We start from the raw sequence: 17,781 nt of genomic DNA, 5'->3' as shown, positions 1-17,781 counted from the left end.
GAAACTAATGACAATCAATAAGCAACTGCTAACATTTTCAAAAACAAAAAAGGTGTGTCTACAGATAAATAGGTAACACAGCTAGAGGCTCTGCATTTATTTCACACACCCTGAGCTTTTTCTCGCCACAGCGTCTATTTATTCAAATAAAAACGAATTTCCCGCGAAAAACGGAAGCTCTCGGCGCACTCTCTACCAAACTTGACTGCGATGTCCAAACTCGAGGTTTTATCAGCTGTGTGGAATACATTCAAGACGGAGGGCGGGTAATAGTCACAGCACTTTCGACTCGAGGCTGTTTCTCAAAGGGCACAGAGCTTCTGGGCTTACTCCTATATTCTTAATCAAGAAAAAGAGGCGATATCCTCGTAAACGGACCACTAATCTTCACGCATATTTTCTGACGCGGTGTTTTTTTTGTTTGTGTTGCAGTCAGTATCGCGTGGAGTCCAAATCACACATGATACGATAGGAGCTCGCGACGCGCTTGGTTCTTCTTCACGCGGATGAGACGTCGTTGCGTTCTTTCTACGTCTTCACGTAACGTTACATTTGTGTTGTCGCGAATTCCATCCGGTCTGTAAAACAAACTGAAGTGCCGGCGCGTTTATGTTAACTGTTACTTTGTTGAGGGGGCGAACCGGTCTTGGCTGCTCTCCCTTTGTTTGGGCCCAGGACTCGGCTGAATCCACTGGAGCTCCCCGTCTCATTCGACCGCGAAGGCTATTTTAGGATGGCTCCACAAAAACACGGATCTGGTGGAAACGGGTTTTATGCTAACAGCGGCGCGAGCAAAGCGGCTAATGGAGGAGCGCACGTATCGTCCGGTGTTGTGATGACTTCGGTCAAGCGACCCAAGATGGAGCCGGTCCAAGCCGACCACGAACTCTTCCTGCAAGCCTTCGAGAGTAAGTCGCTCGTGAATACAACTTTATAAATAAATAGCTGTTTTTCGAGCGTACTTAACAGTATCCGAGTGCTTTACCATCCATAGTCTTAGCTTGAGGGCTAAACAACAATACTAGCCGGGAAATTGTGTCCAGTAGTTCGCTAAATGCTTTAATAGGCCAGATAATTCACGTTAAAAGTAGTGGTTTGTTCACAATAGAGGGATTTAGACACGTATTAGATGTCTAGGCCACATCCTATATGAAAATTAGACACGTGCATCAAGAGATGGCACGTGCTTTATGGTGCTTTTATGAATTTTAATTTGACATTAAGGACTTACTGTCATAAAAGAGCAATGGGCAACAGTCATGAACAACACTGAACCCTTGAAACCCTCACTTGCAGTTTCTCGACACTAGCTTAGACTTGCCAACTGCCACCGTGTTTCTTGTGCAAGTACAAAAAATAGGGTTAATTTTGTAAATACTGGCGTGATTTAAAAAAAAATGTGGTAGATTCTTTGGTTATTTGCATGGCATGAGTCTAAGTCTGGAAACAGTGGTATCTTTGCATTTACATGATATGATTTACATGATATCGTTGCATTTCTGTTCACAGAACCAACTCAAATATACCGATTTCTTCGCACAAGGAATCTTATAGCAGTAAGTAGACCATAATCGTGATGAAATGACAAGCCATTGTCATTTAGACTTGAACACTTGTGGAAACCTGGTGAGCTAACTGTACATGGCTGCCATTATAATAGACTTGACTGGTTGATCTTTTATTTTTCCTGTTCTTTCAGCCAATCTTCCTGCACAGGTCTCTTACATATATGTCCCACAGAAACTCAAGAACAAATTCAAAAAGGTAAAACGTTTGCATGCACCTAATGTCTTAAACTCTTTGTTTGTCACAAAGCCACACCTTCCATTTCCTTGTGCAGGCCTCATAGTGAGAGAATTTGCATGTTGACAAATGCACTGCAACTGACTTCAGCTGTAGTTGGATAAATTGAATGAGAATTCCACATCTCGATTTACCGAACGTTTGTTATTTCAGAAAACGCTTTAGCGTGAATGACCTGCTATTCAAAGTAGAGAAGTCGAAAGTGGATCAGGAATCTCACAAGTAAGGTGTTCTTGATCCAGATTTATTTCGCTCGTTCCTTTTCTGAACAGAAGTTTTAACTCCTGCATTGTCTTGCAGCTTGGCGTCAAACCTGCAGCTCACTTTTACTGGATTCTTTCATAAAACTGGTAAGCTAACATTAGGTTTATGTACGCTCTCGTCAGCGTACACACATAATGTTCTCTGATCGCTTAGTGATTCTGATTTGTTGTTCAATGTATCAGAGAAGCCATTGCAGAACTCAGAGAACGAAGAAAACTCAGTATCTGTGGAAGTACTACTTGTCAAGGTCTGCCACAAGAAGAGAAAGGTAAAACTGTCATAAAAATTCATAGTGAAAATATCTCTTAGGCTGATGATACACGGGGCAACTTTTTGAGCAATTTTGCTTGAGCACTTTCCTATTGAGAATAGATAATAAATTTCTATCTAGATCGGTCGTGGGCCCTGTGTCTCACCTGGTTGCCCGTTGACCGCAACATTGCTCAAAAAGTTGCCCCGTGTATCATCAGCCTTACATTGACCTTTTTCCCTCCACAAAACAAGCTTCCTCAATCAAAAAACCTTGTCCTTGTCTTGATACATTATATGTGGCCATATCTGTCTGTACTGTAGGTTAACATTTAATTGTTTATGCTTGCCAACTTGCACAACTAAAAACTCAATGAAATCGCTTGACAAGCAGTTTTTTTTTCTCTTGTTGACATGTCTGTGTTAAGAGCATTTGATTGGACCTGATTCAGCATAGTGCACATGAGTCATCAAGATTTTTGGTCCCAGAAGAGAGAAGGTGCAGTCACACATACTGTTCAACAAATTTTCTTGGGCAAAATCCAGTCATTTCAATAGGAATCCATACAAACTGGAATTTTGTGTGAGGGGGAGCGATTTCCCCACATAGGGCCTGTTTACACCTGGTCACTTCATGCGTTTTCTCTGATCGGATATCTGTCTGATTTGTTAAAACCTTTCCATTTAGACTTGGCCACATAAATGTGTCTTTGCAAAACGGATATAAATCCGTTCTCCAATTCCCACACTATATGGAAATTTAAGAGTTCACGTCAATGAAAGCAATAGATGTGCGTGCGCTGCATTTTTATTAATTATCAGCTAATTTCAATATCAGAGACCGCAACAGGAGAGAGCGCGGCATCAGCACTGGAAAGATAGGTTAGTCTCACTACTTTTAGTTTCGTCTGGAATGCGGGCCAGACCACCTCCTGAAGTGGTTTGGGCTATCGGATTAATATCCGTCTTGAATGCGTTTCGGAGGGCATTTACACCTGGTCTTTTCAGGATCTGATAGCTATTTGATCAGAAAAAAACGTATGAAGTGACCAGGTGTAAATAGCCCCATAGATTTTGCAGTGGGTTTAAGTTGATCACACATTCACCACACTGAAGCTGCTTGGTTTGAAGCTCTGCGCTGTAGACAGTAGACCTTTTTTGCCCACAAATTTAACAGAAATTTCACTAATGTGATTACCTAAGGGCTAAAGATTTTAAATTTGTAAACATCAGTCAACTTTTAGCAGTACACTTGCATATATATGGCTTCTAAGCTAACAGGTGCTTTGAACTCGTGTTTCATTTCTGTTTTTCTAGGATGTAAGTTGTCCAGTAAAGCAAGTTCCTACAGGTAAAAAGCAGGTGCCTCTGAACCCAGACAGCGGTCAGACCAAGCTGGGAGCTTTCCCCACATTGATCGTGCCCAGCCAAGAGTTTGAACCCAGTAACAGCCACATGGTGAAGTCCTACTCCCTTCTGTTCAAAGTGTCTCGTCCAGGGGGGAGAGAGCACAACGGCATGACCACCAGAGATACCAGTATGAGCTTCAGAGACTTTAAAATAGCTTGCGATAGTCTTGCACATCAGAGTGAGTTTCGTCATTTTGATGAGGCCTTTTTATCAAGAATTTGTTTTCTTCTCAGATGTTATGGAAGAGCTGTCTAACAGGAAGAAGAGATACTGCTCTAATCAGGATGATGGAGAAACTACGTTTGTGGCGCAAATGACAGTTTTTGATAAAAATAGGTAAATGTTCTAGGTTAAACTGCTTGTTCTTGTAGTGTTTAGTTGCTTTTTGTTTGCTTGCCTGGTTGAAGACTGATTTTTGTGTTCTTTCAACAGACGGCTGCAGCTTTTGGATGGTGAGTATGAAGTCTCCATGCAGGAGATCGAGGAGAGTCCTGTAGGCAAGAAAAGGGCAACGTGGGAAACCATACTAGATGGGAAGGTCAGTTGCAGGCGTGTTCTTTTTTTATTAGACTGCATGAGGCTATTGAAGATGTTTGTATGTCGTTAAGTAGTCTTTGGACTTTTATTTGTGATCTTTACCCTGTGTTTCAGTGGCTTCCACCCTTCGAGACCTTTTCTCAGGGACCCACGCTGCAGTTCACTTTGCGATGGACCAATGACACGGCTGACAGGGGAACGGCCCCAGTGGCCAAACCGCTTGCCACACGCAATTCTGAATCCAGCACAGTAGACAGCAGCAAGCCTAGCAATGTGAAGCCGCCACAGGCAGTAGGTAAGATCACAAGCGCTGGCTAGTGATTGCAAGTGAAGATCACTAACTTTTTGGTCCTTAAAGCATAACAATTTGTGTGCAGTACTGAGGATAATGGTCATAATAATGACGTTTGATTGATTGCAGCTGTTAATGAATCAGTTGGTGCTGATCTACCAGTAAGAAGAGAACAAACTCATGTCGAACCTCGTCAAAAACTACGTGTTTATTATCAGGTGAGTAACATGCATCTGCAAATTTATCTTACGATACCAATCCACACTGTACACACAACAAAGCACTTGTCAGTGATCTCAGGCTTTTATGTTGACTGTCAAAAGGGCAGGGAGTTTCCTGCGATTCTCTACATCTTTCCACTATAGATTCTGTTGTATCCATAAGTCCTGCCTTGACATTTTGCTCTGACCCATTGTTGGTCTTGTATGGTGGGCTGCTGTGTGGTCATGGTCTCTTGTGTCCATCCCCTTGTTTTGTAGTTCCTGTATAACAATAACACACGGCAGCAGACGGAGGCCAGAGATGACCTGCACTGTCCCTGGTGCACATTGAACTGCCGTAAGCTCTACAGCCTCGTCAAGCACCTCAAGCTCTCTCACAGCCGCTTCATCTTCAACTATGTGGTAAGAAATATCTCAAGGTTATGAAGCTGTCACCAGACCACATGGATTATATAGTCATAAGTGCAACGTCACAGTGTTTACACTTGTTGTGGGAATCAAACTGTGAATGCCTTTTACTTGAGCTGAGTTAAACATTCATAACCTTTGAAAAATGACTGAATATTAGTGTTCTGTCAGACCACTTGCAGAGCAACTTAAATACAGTCCATGTTTGGTAGAAATGTGATGGTCATTTTTCATCTCACCCAGCCTCATCCTAAAGGAGCCAGGATAGATGTGTCGATTAATGAATGCTATGACGGCTCTTATGTGGGCAACCCTCAGGACATCCACTGCCAGCCTGGCTTTGCCTTCAGCCGTAACGGCCCAGTGAAGAGGACTCCAGTTACACACTTCCTTGTCTGCAGGTCTGTGTGGGTTGAAAGAAAAGTGTGTTGGATATTGCTTAGCCATTATTTCCCCCATTATCTAGTCAGTTATTTTATTTGGATGCTAAACAAAACAGATTGTTCATAAGAAATTAATGATGCATCTGGCATCAGTGCTAAAACAGCTGCTTTATATTATACAGCACTTGAGTTAAAAATAAAACTCAAAACAGTAGTGCATTATAAATATCAATGGATGGGCTGTGTTTGAGGTTAATTGTAAATTGGTGAATATGTGCACCTTTTACCCCATATCAGGTGAATTCCAGTCATGCCACCCAGGCCTATCACAGACCTTGCATCCATTTCTTTGAACCTGGTGTTAATATGCAATGTTTCGGTTTCCTCAGGCCCAAGCGCTCAAAGCCCAGCCTCTCTGAGTTCCTGGAGTCAGAGGATGGAGAACAGGAGCAGCAGCGGACGTACATCAGTGGCCACAACCGCCTGTACTTCCACAGCGACAGCTGCATGCCGCTTAGACCACAGGAAATGGATGTGGACAGTGAGGACGAGAGGGACCCGGCATGGCTCAGAGAGAAGACCGTGATGGTGAGGAAGCAGTCATAAGATCATTAACCCTTTGGTTCTGTTAACACTGAAGATCCAGAGTAGCATTTACTAGGTCAGATTTACTCTAGATGACAAATCAAAACTCAAGACAGATATTGTGTCGTTTGTGGCTCAATCTGTGACTGAATATGATATGCTTCCACTGACACCACATTCAAATCGCATCTGAGGAGGATGTTACAGCATATCTGGCATTAAGTTGAATTAAATCAATGTTAAATAGATTTTTATCTGCAAAATTGCATTGTTGTTCAGTGACTGTAGGTTTATAGTAGGGATGCACCAAATTTTCGGCTACCAAAAATGGCATTTTCGGTTGTCGGCCGTCACTGCGTGGTGTGATGCTCCACTCAATATTCCGCTCAAATAACGCACGACAGGAAATTTCTATGCATTGCTACTTGTTGCTGTTTGCAGTAGCACTACTGTGCTGTAACATGCTTTAGTAGAGCTGTACTGGGCAACACTGGAAAAATTACGCTACCCTCTCCTCCACTGATCTGCTCTGCTCACATGCTCTGATAATAATAGCTTTGTAGAACTATACATTATTTGGATAATTAGTTATATCTGATTCTGTTGCATAGAACTAAAATAATATGAGATTTAATATTGTTTTCAGTAAAAGTGTGGTTATTTTATTGGCTTGTTTTTTAAAGTTAGTATCAGTAAAATTGACTTAGATTTAAAGTCTTTCAAAATTACTTTATATTATTCAATAAAATAATAAAAAATAAATACAAAGCAGTTTCTGTTTTCGGCCAAGTGCATCCAGGATTTTCGTTTCGGTGCATCCCTAGTTTATAGCACCCTCTAAATCTAAAATTGAAAACATGTTTTATTTAGCATTTACCATTTAAAATGACTTTGATCATCTTCACTACCCCTTAGCAAATCGATGAATTCATGGATGTCAATGAGGGAGAGAAAGAGGTCATGAAATTGTGGAACCTGCATGTAATGAAAGATGGGTATGTTTTTTTTCACTTCTACTTCACCGTGGTCCTTTCTGCTTAAAGTTTGTCAAATTGAATCAAACCTCTAATGTTAAACGCAATCCTTGTTCTGTATATTACAGTGGCCTGGATACTCCTCGTATCACCTTACATTTTACGTGAGTTTATCTCTCAGAGCTTGATCACATTTCTGCCAGTAATTCGCTTATTTCTTTCCATGCAGATTGATAGCTGACAACCAAATGAATCAGGCCTGCTTGTTGTTTGTGGAGCAGCACAGCACCACCATCATCGAGAAGAATCTCTGCCGGAACATTCTGCTCCATCTGGTCAGCATGCATGACTTTGGTTTAGTAAATACAGTGACCATAGATAAGGCCATGGCTCACCTGAACCAGCTAAAAAACGGCCAGGAGCAATCCAAAATGCAAGACGATGCTGATGGTGGATCCAGCTGCGATGGTGAAGCCAGTGTATCAAGTTTAGTCAACACCCAGAATCACTGAAACCTCATCCTCACACTCTCCGTTGAATTGAGTGTCAGCGGGCATGAGACGCCCCCTGGATCTGAGAGCCACCATATTCTGCTCACTCACAGGGTTAAAGCTAATGTGGAGTTAGAAGCAGGTTATGTGGTTCAACGGCCCCATACTCTGCAGATCATGATTTTGGCCTGATGTCATCAGAGTTCAAAGCAACTCTACTAGGTTCAAATAACTTGAAGATGCCATTAGTCTTTATGATGGACTGTACAAGCAGGTCAGATTTTGCTCTTCCACGCAACCCTGTAGCTCTAGTAAATTTTTAGCACTTGTTTTGGGTGCCTGTTTTTAAAAGGACTATGAAAAGATATTTCTTTTTTTTTTTATATATATATTTTGAATATTAATGGATGGAAATAGCTCCTACAAACTCGCTTTTATTGCATATTTCTCACAGGGGTTGATTAACTCATTCTGAAAACTTCAACAGTTTAGTTTTGCTAGTGTATAGTTTCATTTCATTTTTTTTTTTCTGCTTGGTATCCACTTTAATGTTGCACCACACTTGAAGACTTCTGACTTTTTTTTTTTTTTTGAATCTCTGATTGAAGAACGAGCATCAGTGCTGCAGGCCATCTGCGTCTACATTGCAGAGTTTATCAAGTTTTTCAGAGCCTTAATTTCACTGACCTTGCCAAACACACAGGTACAGGGTACTACAACGCAGTGGGGTGGCAAAGCCTTGCAGAAATGTTTACACTTGCCTTACTCATGGAAACGTGGACTCGAAGCAGGGTTTGAACTTTTGGTCTAAATCAGTGAAAAAAGGTTTCATTTATTATTGTTTGAATATTTTCAGTGACGCTTTACTGCACACAATACTGTGTCCAGATCCATACATTAGTTTTATCACAGTGCATCTGCTCTGGTGTGTCCATCTGTTTATCTCGTTTCCACTTGTCCTTCATGGTGCCCATTTGTTTGATTTTCAGGTGTTTCTGAGGAAACCTGTTGTAACATGTACATAAGTTTAGTGATATTACATGATGGCTTTGCTGAAGGGGACTGTATTCCAGAGGGAATATTATTTTAGACCAAAGTGAAATGGCTATAATGTTTGTCTAGTTGGTTTCAAATCAGAAATGTAAGTCTTTATAGTTTGTTGTTGTTGTATGCATCTGTTTTAAAAGAAAGGGATCTTTTTGTGAATTATTACTGCTTTATTTAGCTACAACTGTGCACTGGGTTAAAAAATGTTTTTGGTCAATATTGGAGATCAATTACTCAACTGGCTGAAGCCGTTGTGTAATTGCTAATTTTTGCATAACACTCAATACAGCAACAATTACACAAGATGTGGATTACTGATATAAAGTAATATCAAAAAAGATATTTATATCTTGAATATGAACATTATGAAACCTGCTTGAGTTTCTGAATTATGCTGAAACGTGCTTGAGGTTGCTCTTTATTTAAAATAAAGATTTTTTTTGTTTTACAATTGATACCTCACAAGTTGATGATTTCTTTCATGTTTTTCGTTTGAGTAAACATTTACAACCAAAAAAAAAATCAAGAATTTGAGTTGTTCCAAACAATTTATTAAATCGCAAATGTTCAGTTGCATTCTTACAGCTGTACTGCAATGGCACAGACAAAATGAGGTAAATATATATTAAACGGTCACAGTTTTATAAATATAGTATATATCAGATCTATCTTGGGTTAATCTGCGTAGAGTTATAAATGTTCTCTTCTGCAGTGAGGAATTACATAGTACCTTGTAATTGATGTTCATTTATCTCAGGAACATGCGAATTGGGTGATTGTTCTCTCATTTTGTCAAATGCTTTTCCTCCTGAAATCTCTAACCAATGCAATGGAAGCATTACTGTAAGGTGAGCCAACTGATAAAAACATGAAGTGGTACAGTAAGACAGGTGTGCATGTAAAAATGTGAACAAAAAAAAGACCACCATAAAATGGCACAATTAAGCTTAGTGCGAATTATCATATTTCTGTGGAAACATTGGCATCTACTGATCAGTATTTTGTTGAAGTTGTGAACGGGCTGACACGTTAAATACTCGACCCTGTGACGTAAAAATTTAAAACAGTACTTTCTAAATGTGAACACCAGTACCAGGCAAACACGAATTAAATACTAGTTGTTATATGCCATCTCTAAATGTTACTGTGTCCTAAATCAAAAGACATTCAGCTGTTTAAACAGACTAAAAGTTTTGATACATACTCCACTTGTGACTTGAGAAAACTCAAAAGCAGAAAAGATTGTCTGAGCGTAAAAGATTCAGCTTCGTCGTTCGTTGTGAAGCGTTTTTATTTTTTTTTTTTTTACATTTTTGAGCAGTATTCAGTGCCTTTGATCTCTGAATGCTTCACAGTAGATTCTTTTCTGTGGTAAACCAGACCAGCATGCTTTGCAACTTAACACCTGCAGCTAAAGACTTTATTAGACTCCTCTAACATGTAACAGTCTCTTTTGCAAATATTTACTGTTATGCAAATACCACACCACCTGTCCATCTGTAATGAGGTCAAAGAGTAGTGGATGGCATCATACCTCAGAACAAAGTTTAATGTTATTCTGCAGCGAAATGTGCTGATAATAAGAAAATGGGCAAATGTAACATCTGAACACTGTAAGCACTTGGGAAGTTTGATAACATTAAAGAAACTTGAGGTCTTGAATTCCAGCAGACTGGATCTTTCATCAAGCAACAATCAAAACACCAGCACTTTCCATCCAGGGTGTGCGAAGGAGCAGCCAAAGAAAAGGCTGTCCACCACCTGATCCAGCAGCCAATCAAACACCACTTCCCTGTTCCCTGAGCCAATCGTCACCCTCAGCTTGAAGTTTCCACCATCGCTGGGGTTGTTATTGTTGCTCACAGGAAAGAGGTTGACTACTTCCATGTCAAAGGTCACAGAAGAGCCAACAGTGATGGCTGGTAGCTGGTTGGTCATCTCCTTTCCATTCACAAACACGGCACCTGGAAATTGGAAAGCACACAGTGACTTAACACTAATGTTTGCTGCAGTCGGTGAGTAAGCAGTGCCTCAAAAAGACACTTTTACTGATTTAAACTACAATGGCCAAAGTGGGGTTAGTCTGTTCATTTCTATTAATCCGCTTCAACTATCCATTTCAGTGAATCATTTTAAAATTATGACTTGAACGATTCATTTGAGTCATTGCTCATAAATCTACCAGACGACTCACTCTGTGAGTGTTTATTTAATTGTTTTAGCAATAAACACTAATACTTACCTACTGTACCTAATATTTCTTATGCTTTATTAAACTGATTACATACAATTTTGGATTGTGTTCATTTTGTTAACACGGTGTTGAATTTAAACCTTGATTATTACAATACTTTTTTTGCTTTAATTAAACATTTTAAAATCGAAATGATGTTACCCCCCCATCTCAAGGAAAAATACTTCAAGCCATTTTGGTGCAAATATAATCTGTTCAAGTTTTTTTTGTTTTTTCTAGAAATAAATACTTTTATTTTAGCAACTACATTGTGAAATGTGACAAAATCATTTGTAATGTAAAAAAAAAAAAACTATTAAAAACTGCTGTTCTTTTGAAGGATTCTTTGGGGAATGGAATCTATATATATTTTTAAAGATTACATTTTTGCTGTTTATTACTATAGGATAGTTCAGATTTGAAGTGGGACAGAAAGAGGGGGGATGGGATCGGGAAAAGTCCTCGAGCTGGGATTCGAACTCGGGATGTCCGTAGCACGATGGCGTTACATGTCGACACATGGCCCACAAGGCTATCGGCACTGACTGAAATATTAAGCGGCACAACTGCTTTCAACAATGATACACTCTGAAGAAGACTGGAGTAATGGCTGCTGAAAATTCAGTTTTGCCATCACAGGAAAATTTGTAAAAATATATTCAAATAGAAAATTTTTTATTTTAAATTGTAATTATTTTATAATATTACTGTTTTTACTGTATTTTTGATCCAGTAAATGCAGCCTTTGTGAGCAGAAGAGACTTTTTCAAAAACATGAAAAAATGCTAACCGACACCAAACATATGAACAATAATGTATATACTGAACATCTTGAAAGGTGTATAAATACTATGTTCAGTACCGCCGTTCCCTTTACGCAGAGTACGCAGTTTGCGTAGGGCACCAACTCCCTAGCCTGGTAATACCAAACTTCGCTTTGCTTCGTAGACAGAGTCTGGAAGGGCATAATTGACAAGCGTTTACTTTCTCGTGGGGGGGAGCTTGTCTGAAGTTTAAAATCATTGGTGTACCCGTAACCAAGGGGGACACAATCACAATTATCGCCTTGCCGGACTTTGGCCTCCCCAGTTTCTCGCTGACGATTGGTAACAGTTGATAAATTAAACTTTTCCCAAAACCTGTCGGGAGTAGGGTCACAACATCACCTCCATTCAAAATGTGAACCAAACACTCTTCTTGTTTGGGCTTCAGTTGGCAAATGCCGGGAATATTCTCCACATCAGAGTGAATAGCATCACTGTCGTTTTAGATTTACCTAACTTAAACTACAATCTTAAATTCGGCGCTTAGCGTCTACGTCACGGCTCTCAGCCCGCCCTCTGTTCGTTGGCTGGACGGCTGGTGCAGCCGGAGATAATCTGGGAGCTGGTTTGCTATATCAGACTGAGTACAGAAGCGAACTGAAATTGAGCAGAAGTACGAAGTCTGACGTAGTCAGGCTACCAACTCCCAGGGGGGCACCATCCCTGTTGCTCAAAAAAAAGCTTTTGTTCTATATTAATATTAAAATGAACAGATACATATACATAAATAAAAATCTAAACCATGAATACATATTAGGGGTGGCACGGTACGTGTATTTGTACCGAACCATCTCGGTTCAGTGCATGAGGTCTTACAACGAATACAGGCAATTCACCCCAATCCAGAAGGGGGTGCCCACAGTAATGCAACGCTGTTTGATAACTGCCAGCAGAAGAACAGCGAATGTCATGAGTTGCCTACTTGAAAACAAAGCCCACTAAACAGTGACGATGTGCTGATTCTGAACGCGTCTCTCACATAGACTGACAAAGGAGTATACTTTAAAGGCTTGTGCACTCAACTGTTTGCGGAATGGAGCTTTGTGCTCGTGTATCCTGCCTCTCTCATTTGGCACAAATCCAAATATTCCATAATATTTCCATATTTGCGATGTAACGTATCTGAATGCTAAACTATTATGTATGTAAATTATAGGCTTTGTACTTCAGTCGCGTTCCAACGGTGACACAGAGGCGGGTGTGCTGTTTGTATTTTATTTTGATAAAGTACCAACTTTAGTAATGCTGGAACTGATGTGTTTTGTGTGTGTGTGTGTGTGTGTGTGTGTGTGACGCGATCACTTCAACTGTTTCCTTATACCAGCAGAATCAACTTTAAACACTTATCGTCTTAATAATGCATCACTGTATATATGTCTGCTTTTATTTGTGTACACTCACAATGAAAACAAAACCATTTGAGTTTCCTTTCTGTGAACAAATTAAGCCTGTCACAAAAATTAACTGAAACTCCGCATATAGGCTATGTTACGTATCGCACTGTTTTTTCCTTGTTTATCTGTTAACTAAATCAAATATATTTCAAGAATTTATATGTACTGCAGATTATATATATAATATAATATTTAGTAATACTACTGTACCACTCTGTTCAAAAGAAATGAAAAGAAACCGAGCATAGTAGATTTGTTGTTTTTTTCCCCGTTGTACCGAAATCGTATCGAACCGTGACCCCCGAACCGAGGTACATACCGAACCATGACATTTGTGTACCGTGCCACCCCTAATACATATATATGATAAAAAAATGCATTTTAAGTTGAAAGCAGTAGGCAGGCTAAGCATTCCCGCAACCGTGCGTGAGACCACTCGCACCATGTTTGCGGCTGAATGCAAATGATCATAACTGATAGACAACTATGCCCGTGAAAAGACACCAGCTGTTCTTTTGGCTATTGACATTAATAACGTGTTTTAATGTTGGTAATAATTTAACCTCTAACAACGCATCTAATATTCTCTCTAAGTTTCCAAGTTCCCTTACGAAAATTAGCCGTGATTTTACTACGAATAAAACCAAAAATCATAGTTCTTGTAGCCATGGATGGTATCCACAAATTTACCATGGTTTTGTTAGGCTACTTCAAATAATAGTTAACAAAGAATTAAGATAGCCTAGTATTAAGACAAATATATATATATATATATATATATACACATATATACACACACACACACACAGTGGTGTGAAAGTGTTGGCCCCCTTCCTGATTTTTTTTTTTTTTTTTTTTTGCATGTTTGTCACACTTTAATGTTTCAGATCATCAAACAAATGTAAATATTACTCAAAGATAACACAAGTAAACACAACATGCAGTTTTTAAATGAAGGGGTTTTTTTTTTTATGAAGGGAAAACAAAATCCAAACCCACATGGCCCCGTGTGAAAAAGTGTTTGTGTTTGAGATGCTGTGACATGACCTTAAAAAGGCGGTTCATGCTCAAACCCTCCAATGTGGCTGAATTACAACAATTCTGCCAAGATGAGTGGGACAAAATTCCTCCACAGCGCTGTAACAGACTCATTGCAAGTTATCGCAAACGCTTGATTGCAGCTGTTGCTGCTAAAGGTGGCCCAACCAGTTATTAGGTTTAGGGGGCAAGCACTTTTTCACACAGGGCCATGTGGGTTTGGATTTTGTTTTACCTTCATAATAAAAAACTTCATTCAAAAACTGCATGTTGTGTTTACTTGTGTTATCTTTGATTAATATTTAAATTAGTTTGATGATCTGATATATTAAAGTGTGACAAACATGCAAAGAAATAAAAAAATCAGGAAGGGGGCCAACACTTTTTCACACCACTGTGTATGTATGTGTGTGTATATATATATATATATATATATATATATATATATATATATATATATATATATATATATATATATATATATATATATATATATATATATATATATATATATAATTTTTTTGTGGTTATAAAAACAGACGTAAGCCAGCAACAGCCTTTAAAATTACGGTACTTAAAATGCATTATATAAAACATTGAGGCAATAATGATTAGGGCTGGGTATCGTTCAAAAATTTTCGATACCGATACCTTGAGTTCGATACCGGTTCCTGAACGATACTTTTTTCGATACCAGTTTTATGAAATCAGTTTTAATAAGATTACATTCTCAAAAAACAATTTTTTTAGCTTGTTGATATTTATACAGACTCAAAGCCTCATCTCCTGAGCCACTGCACAAAGGAACAAAATATATCCAACACAATAAATAAATAAATAATTTTAATAAAGTTCAAATTGTTTTCAGTTTACACATCTGTTAGGCTACGTTTACATTAGTGCGTGTTCATTTTAAAACACATAGCTCAGACAGAATCATCACTTCTAGGTTGTTAAAGACTTCAAGAAATTTGAAATCTTCATCCACTTTCATAAGTGGGTGTTTTATTTTCTTTCACCATATGTTTTATTGTTATTAAATTCTGGTGTAGTATGTCTAATTATTTGAATGCATAAAAACAACTTAAAATAGCCTTATGAAATGTTTTATTTTTCCTCAGAAATTCTGTGTTCTGTATCTGGTTTTCAAATGAAGACATAAAACATTAATTTAATTTATCATTTTTTTATCTAAAAAAAAAAAAAAGTTTTAATAATTTTAATAGTAGCCTAGTAGTAGCAGTATGTACTGTCTGCTGAACAATATTAATATATTTCTGCCGCAGTGTCTTCCAGCTTAAACCGAACTTTTATTTTGACGGGTTGCCTGGAATACCTTTACCGTTCTGTGTGTATATGATATGACGTTAGTTTTACTCGAATCAAACGGTAAAATGCTCATGAAGTGACTTTCAGAGCAGGTCTGGAGATGTTGTTGATGTCCTCATTTAGTGAGGCGTCAGACGCTGAAATGACCGCGAGCGTCACGCGTGCTTCAGTCTGTGTATAATAAACAAACCGTGCGCTTTAGAAACGCTCTCGCGGAGGTCAAACACTGATCAATCTGCGCGTCGCCGTTTCTAGTCAAACGCACCTAGTGCTGCAGGATTATTGGCTCACTGACGGTGATGAGATTAACCCCTTAGGTATCGACATTTGGTACCGAACGATAAGACGTTTTTCGATACTCGGTGGTATCGAGGCAATTCGGTCGGTGCCTAAAACGTATCGAACTCGATACCCAGCCCTAATAATGATTGGTTAATTAATAATTATATGGTTTCATTGAATAACACTGTTAAAATACATAATGTAATACAAAATTTATGTACATTACATATTATTACAAATGCCACTAAAGAGAACCAAAGGACGATCAGGTCCTTGTTATATTGACCAAACATTTAGGCCAATTCAAATATTCACTTAATCTTTCATTTTTGGCCACATTTTTACAATAGCCTCTATAATTTCTTCAACAAAAACATGTGGACATCACAACCCTTAAAAAATGTTTTATCGTAGTAAAACTGCTTAATTTTCTTTTGCATAACTTTTGAATGCTTGAGACTATAATACCAATAAGACAACTGTATTAATACATTTATAGCCACAGATAACTGTCTAGAGCTACAGTTGTCATTTGTAAATAATAGTTTAATTACAATTTATTTACTTTTATATTTTATTAAAGTTCTATAGGTGTTTTTCTTTTGTTTTTTTTTACATCCATAATATTTGGGGGAGGGGGCATAACAATACAATACTACTTAGGGCACACATTTGGCCAGCAGCAGCCCTGATTATGTTAGTTGAACTATATTGTCCTGTGCATACCATTAGTGGAGATGCAGACAGCCTGATCCCTCTGCAGTGAGTCTGTGTCACTTCTGCTGTCCGCACACACACCCAAACTGTCACGCTTATCTGTCTGTCCAGCAGCTGTGATCCTGCAAACAAACAAACGACAAAGCCAAAAATCAGGCACACAACAAGTGAGACATACGGTAAGCCTGCTGATATTTGGTTCTGTAAAAATGTTATTTGCGATGATTCTGCATCTCTTTTTTTAAATAAATTAATTGCTATATGTGTAATATGATCTTAGCCTATTTATAGTGTCCCACTTTCATATAGCCCACATTTGATTTGCTATGAGATTATGTGGAAGAATTAAATGCTGATGTACTTGAAGGTGAGGGTCTGGCCACAGAAGTATGAGGGGGAGTTGGAGTACAGAACACCCCCGTGACCAGGCGATGAGTCATTGCGCATAGCAATGTTCTTCCTACTGCTCAAAATGTAACCATCCACGCCTGGAAGCCATTCTGTCAACGCACAATAAAACAACATTCATGAAACACGCTCTCATTCCGTGGAGGTGCTTTATGAGGAATTTCCACAGAAATTTATACATCATTTACTCACCCTCAAGTAGTTCCAAACCTGTATGAATTTCCTTCTTCTGTTGAACATAAAAGAAGATATCTTGAAGAATGTGGGAAACCAAACTGGTCCCCACTGACGTCCAAAACTACTACTTGAGGGCGAGTAAATTACAGAATTTTCACTTTTGGGTGAACTATCCTTTTAAGACACCCAGTATAACATTAGAGAATGCTAGGTTTCGTTCAGTCTGTACCGTGGGGTGCGAGTGTGGTGTAGCCGGTCTGCGGGATGCTCCACGGGCTCCATTCGGTTCGGCCCTCTCCTCTGGCACACACACGAAACAGGTGGTCGATGTGTGGGTCAAGATGGAGGACCAGGAACTCGTTGTCTTTTCCAATGTACGCGTCCTCATACTGAGAAGAGTTACCACGACGGTACTGCAACCGGTAATCCTGCGGGGCGAAGTCATCGTCCACCTACAAGCAAACAGTAGGCATTACCAAGAGGGTCATGTGGTGCTGAAAATGTCTGATGAACTTGAACAGGGGAGGACAGACTCACCTTACACCAGCGCACCAGCACACCCCCCGGTCTCTCCACCAGCTCCTCAATCTGGACGGGCGGATGAGAGGCCACACTGCTGTGCCGAGCCACGTGTGTACGAAACATATGCAGCAAAGAGTCGTCCAGCTGCGCAGACAGACACGGCACATCCACCAGCGCAGGTACCTCGGGCAGA

General features: G+C 39.3%; 2 protein-coding genes across 3 annotated transcripts in view; one reads left to right on the top strand and one right to left on the bottom strand.

Moving 5' to 3' along the window:
* The first annotated feature begins 202 nt into the window (after positions 1 to 202).
* LOC306869005 (polycomb protein suz12-A) lies at positions 203 to 9,117 on the top strand. 2 transcript variants are annotated; one of them, XM_079415531.1, is made up of 17 exons: positions 204 to 908; positions 1,510 to 1,556; positions 1,700 to 1,764; positions 1,957 to 2,025; positions 2,104 to 2,153; positions 2,250 to 2,335; positions 3,634 to 3,853; positions 3,960 to 4,062; positions 4,159 to 4,264; positions 4,378 to 4,558; positions 4,685 to 4,773; positions 5,035 to 5,178; positions 5,428 to 5,585; positions 5,957 to 6,155; positions 7,068 to 7,147; positions 7,255 to 7,290; positions 7,356 to 9,117. In XM_079415531.1, exons 1-17 carry the CDS (start codon positions 734 to 736, stop codon positions 7,636 to 7,638), a joined length of 2,091 nt encoding a protein of 696 aa, XP_079271657.1. In that variant the 5' UTR covers positions 204 to 733; the 3' UTR covers positions 7,639 to 9,117. The 2 variants fall into 2 exon arrangements, with proteins under 2 accessions (XP_079271658.1, XP_079271657.1); XM_079415532.1 differs by lacking the exon at positions 7,255 to 7,290 and having other exon boundaries at positions 203 to 908.
* Positions 9,118 to 9,164: 47 nt separating this feature from the next.
* LOC306869006 (cytokine receptor-like factor 3) overlaps positions 9,165 to 17,781 on the bottom strand; it is a 28,635-nt gene continuing 20,018 nt past the window's right edge. The window contains exons 5-9 of the mRNA XM_079415533.1: positions 17,604 to 17,781; positions 17,296 to 17,518; positions 16,843 to 16,981; positions 16,491 to 16,603; positions 9,165 to 10,628 (exon numbers count right to left, since the gene is read on the bottom strand). Coding sequence (XP_079271659.1) covers positions 10,360 to 10,628; positions 16,491 to 16,603; positions 16,843 to 16,981; positions 17,296 to 17,518; positions 17,604 to 17,781 — 922 coding nt within the window. The 3' untranslated portion in view covers positions 9,165 to 10,359. The remainder of the gene's footprint in view (positions 10,629 to 16,490; positions 16,604 to 16,842; positions 16,982 to 17,295; positions 17,519 to 17,603) is intronic.

The sequence above is a fragment of the Barbus barbus genome (assembly GCF_936440315.1).
Source record: "Barbus barbus genome assembly, chromosome: 4".
NCBI lineage: Eukaryota > Metazoa > Chordata > Actinopteri > Cypriniformes > Cyprinidae > Barbus > Barbus barbus.
Note: the sequence above shows the minus strand (reverse complement) of the source record. Positions and strands in the feature narration are given on the sequence as shown.

Bases quoted from the DNA above. Each gene is read 5' to 3' on its own strand.
- LOC306869005 (XM_079415531.1), top strand. From the start codon at position 734: ATGGCTCCACAAAAACACGGATCTGGTGGAAACGGGTTTTATGCTAAC. The intron at 2,336-3,633 runs GTAAAACTGTCA...CTGTTTTTCTAG, and splicing joins TCTGCCACAAGAAGAGAAAG to GATGTAAGTTGTCCAGTAAA. The intron at 4,774-5,034 runs GTGAGTAACATG...CTTGTTTTGTAG, and splicing joins AACTACGTGTTTATTATCAG to TTCCTGTATAACAATAACAC.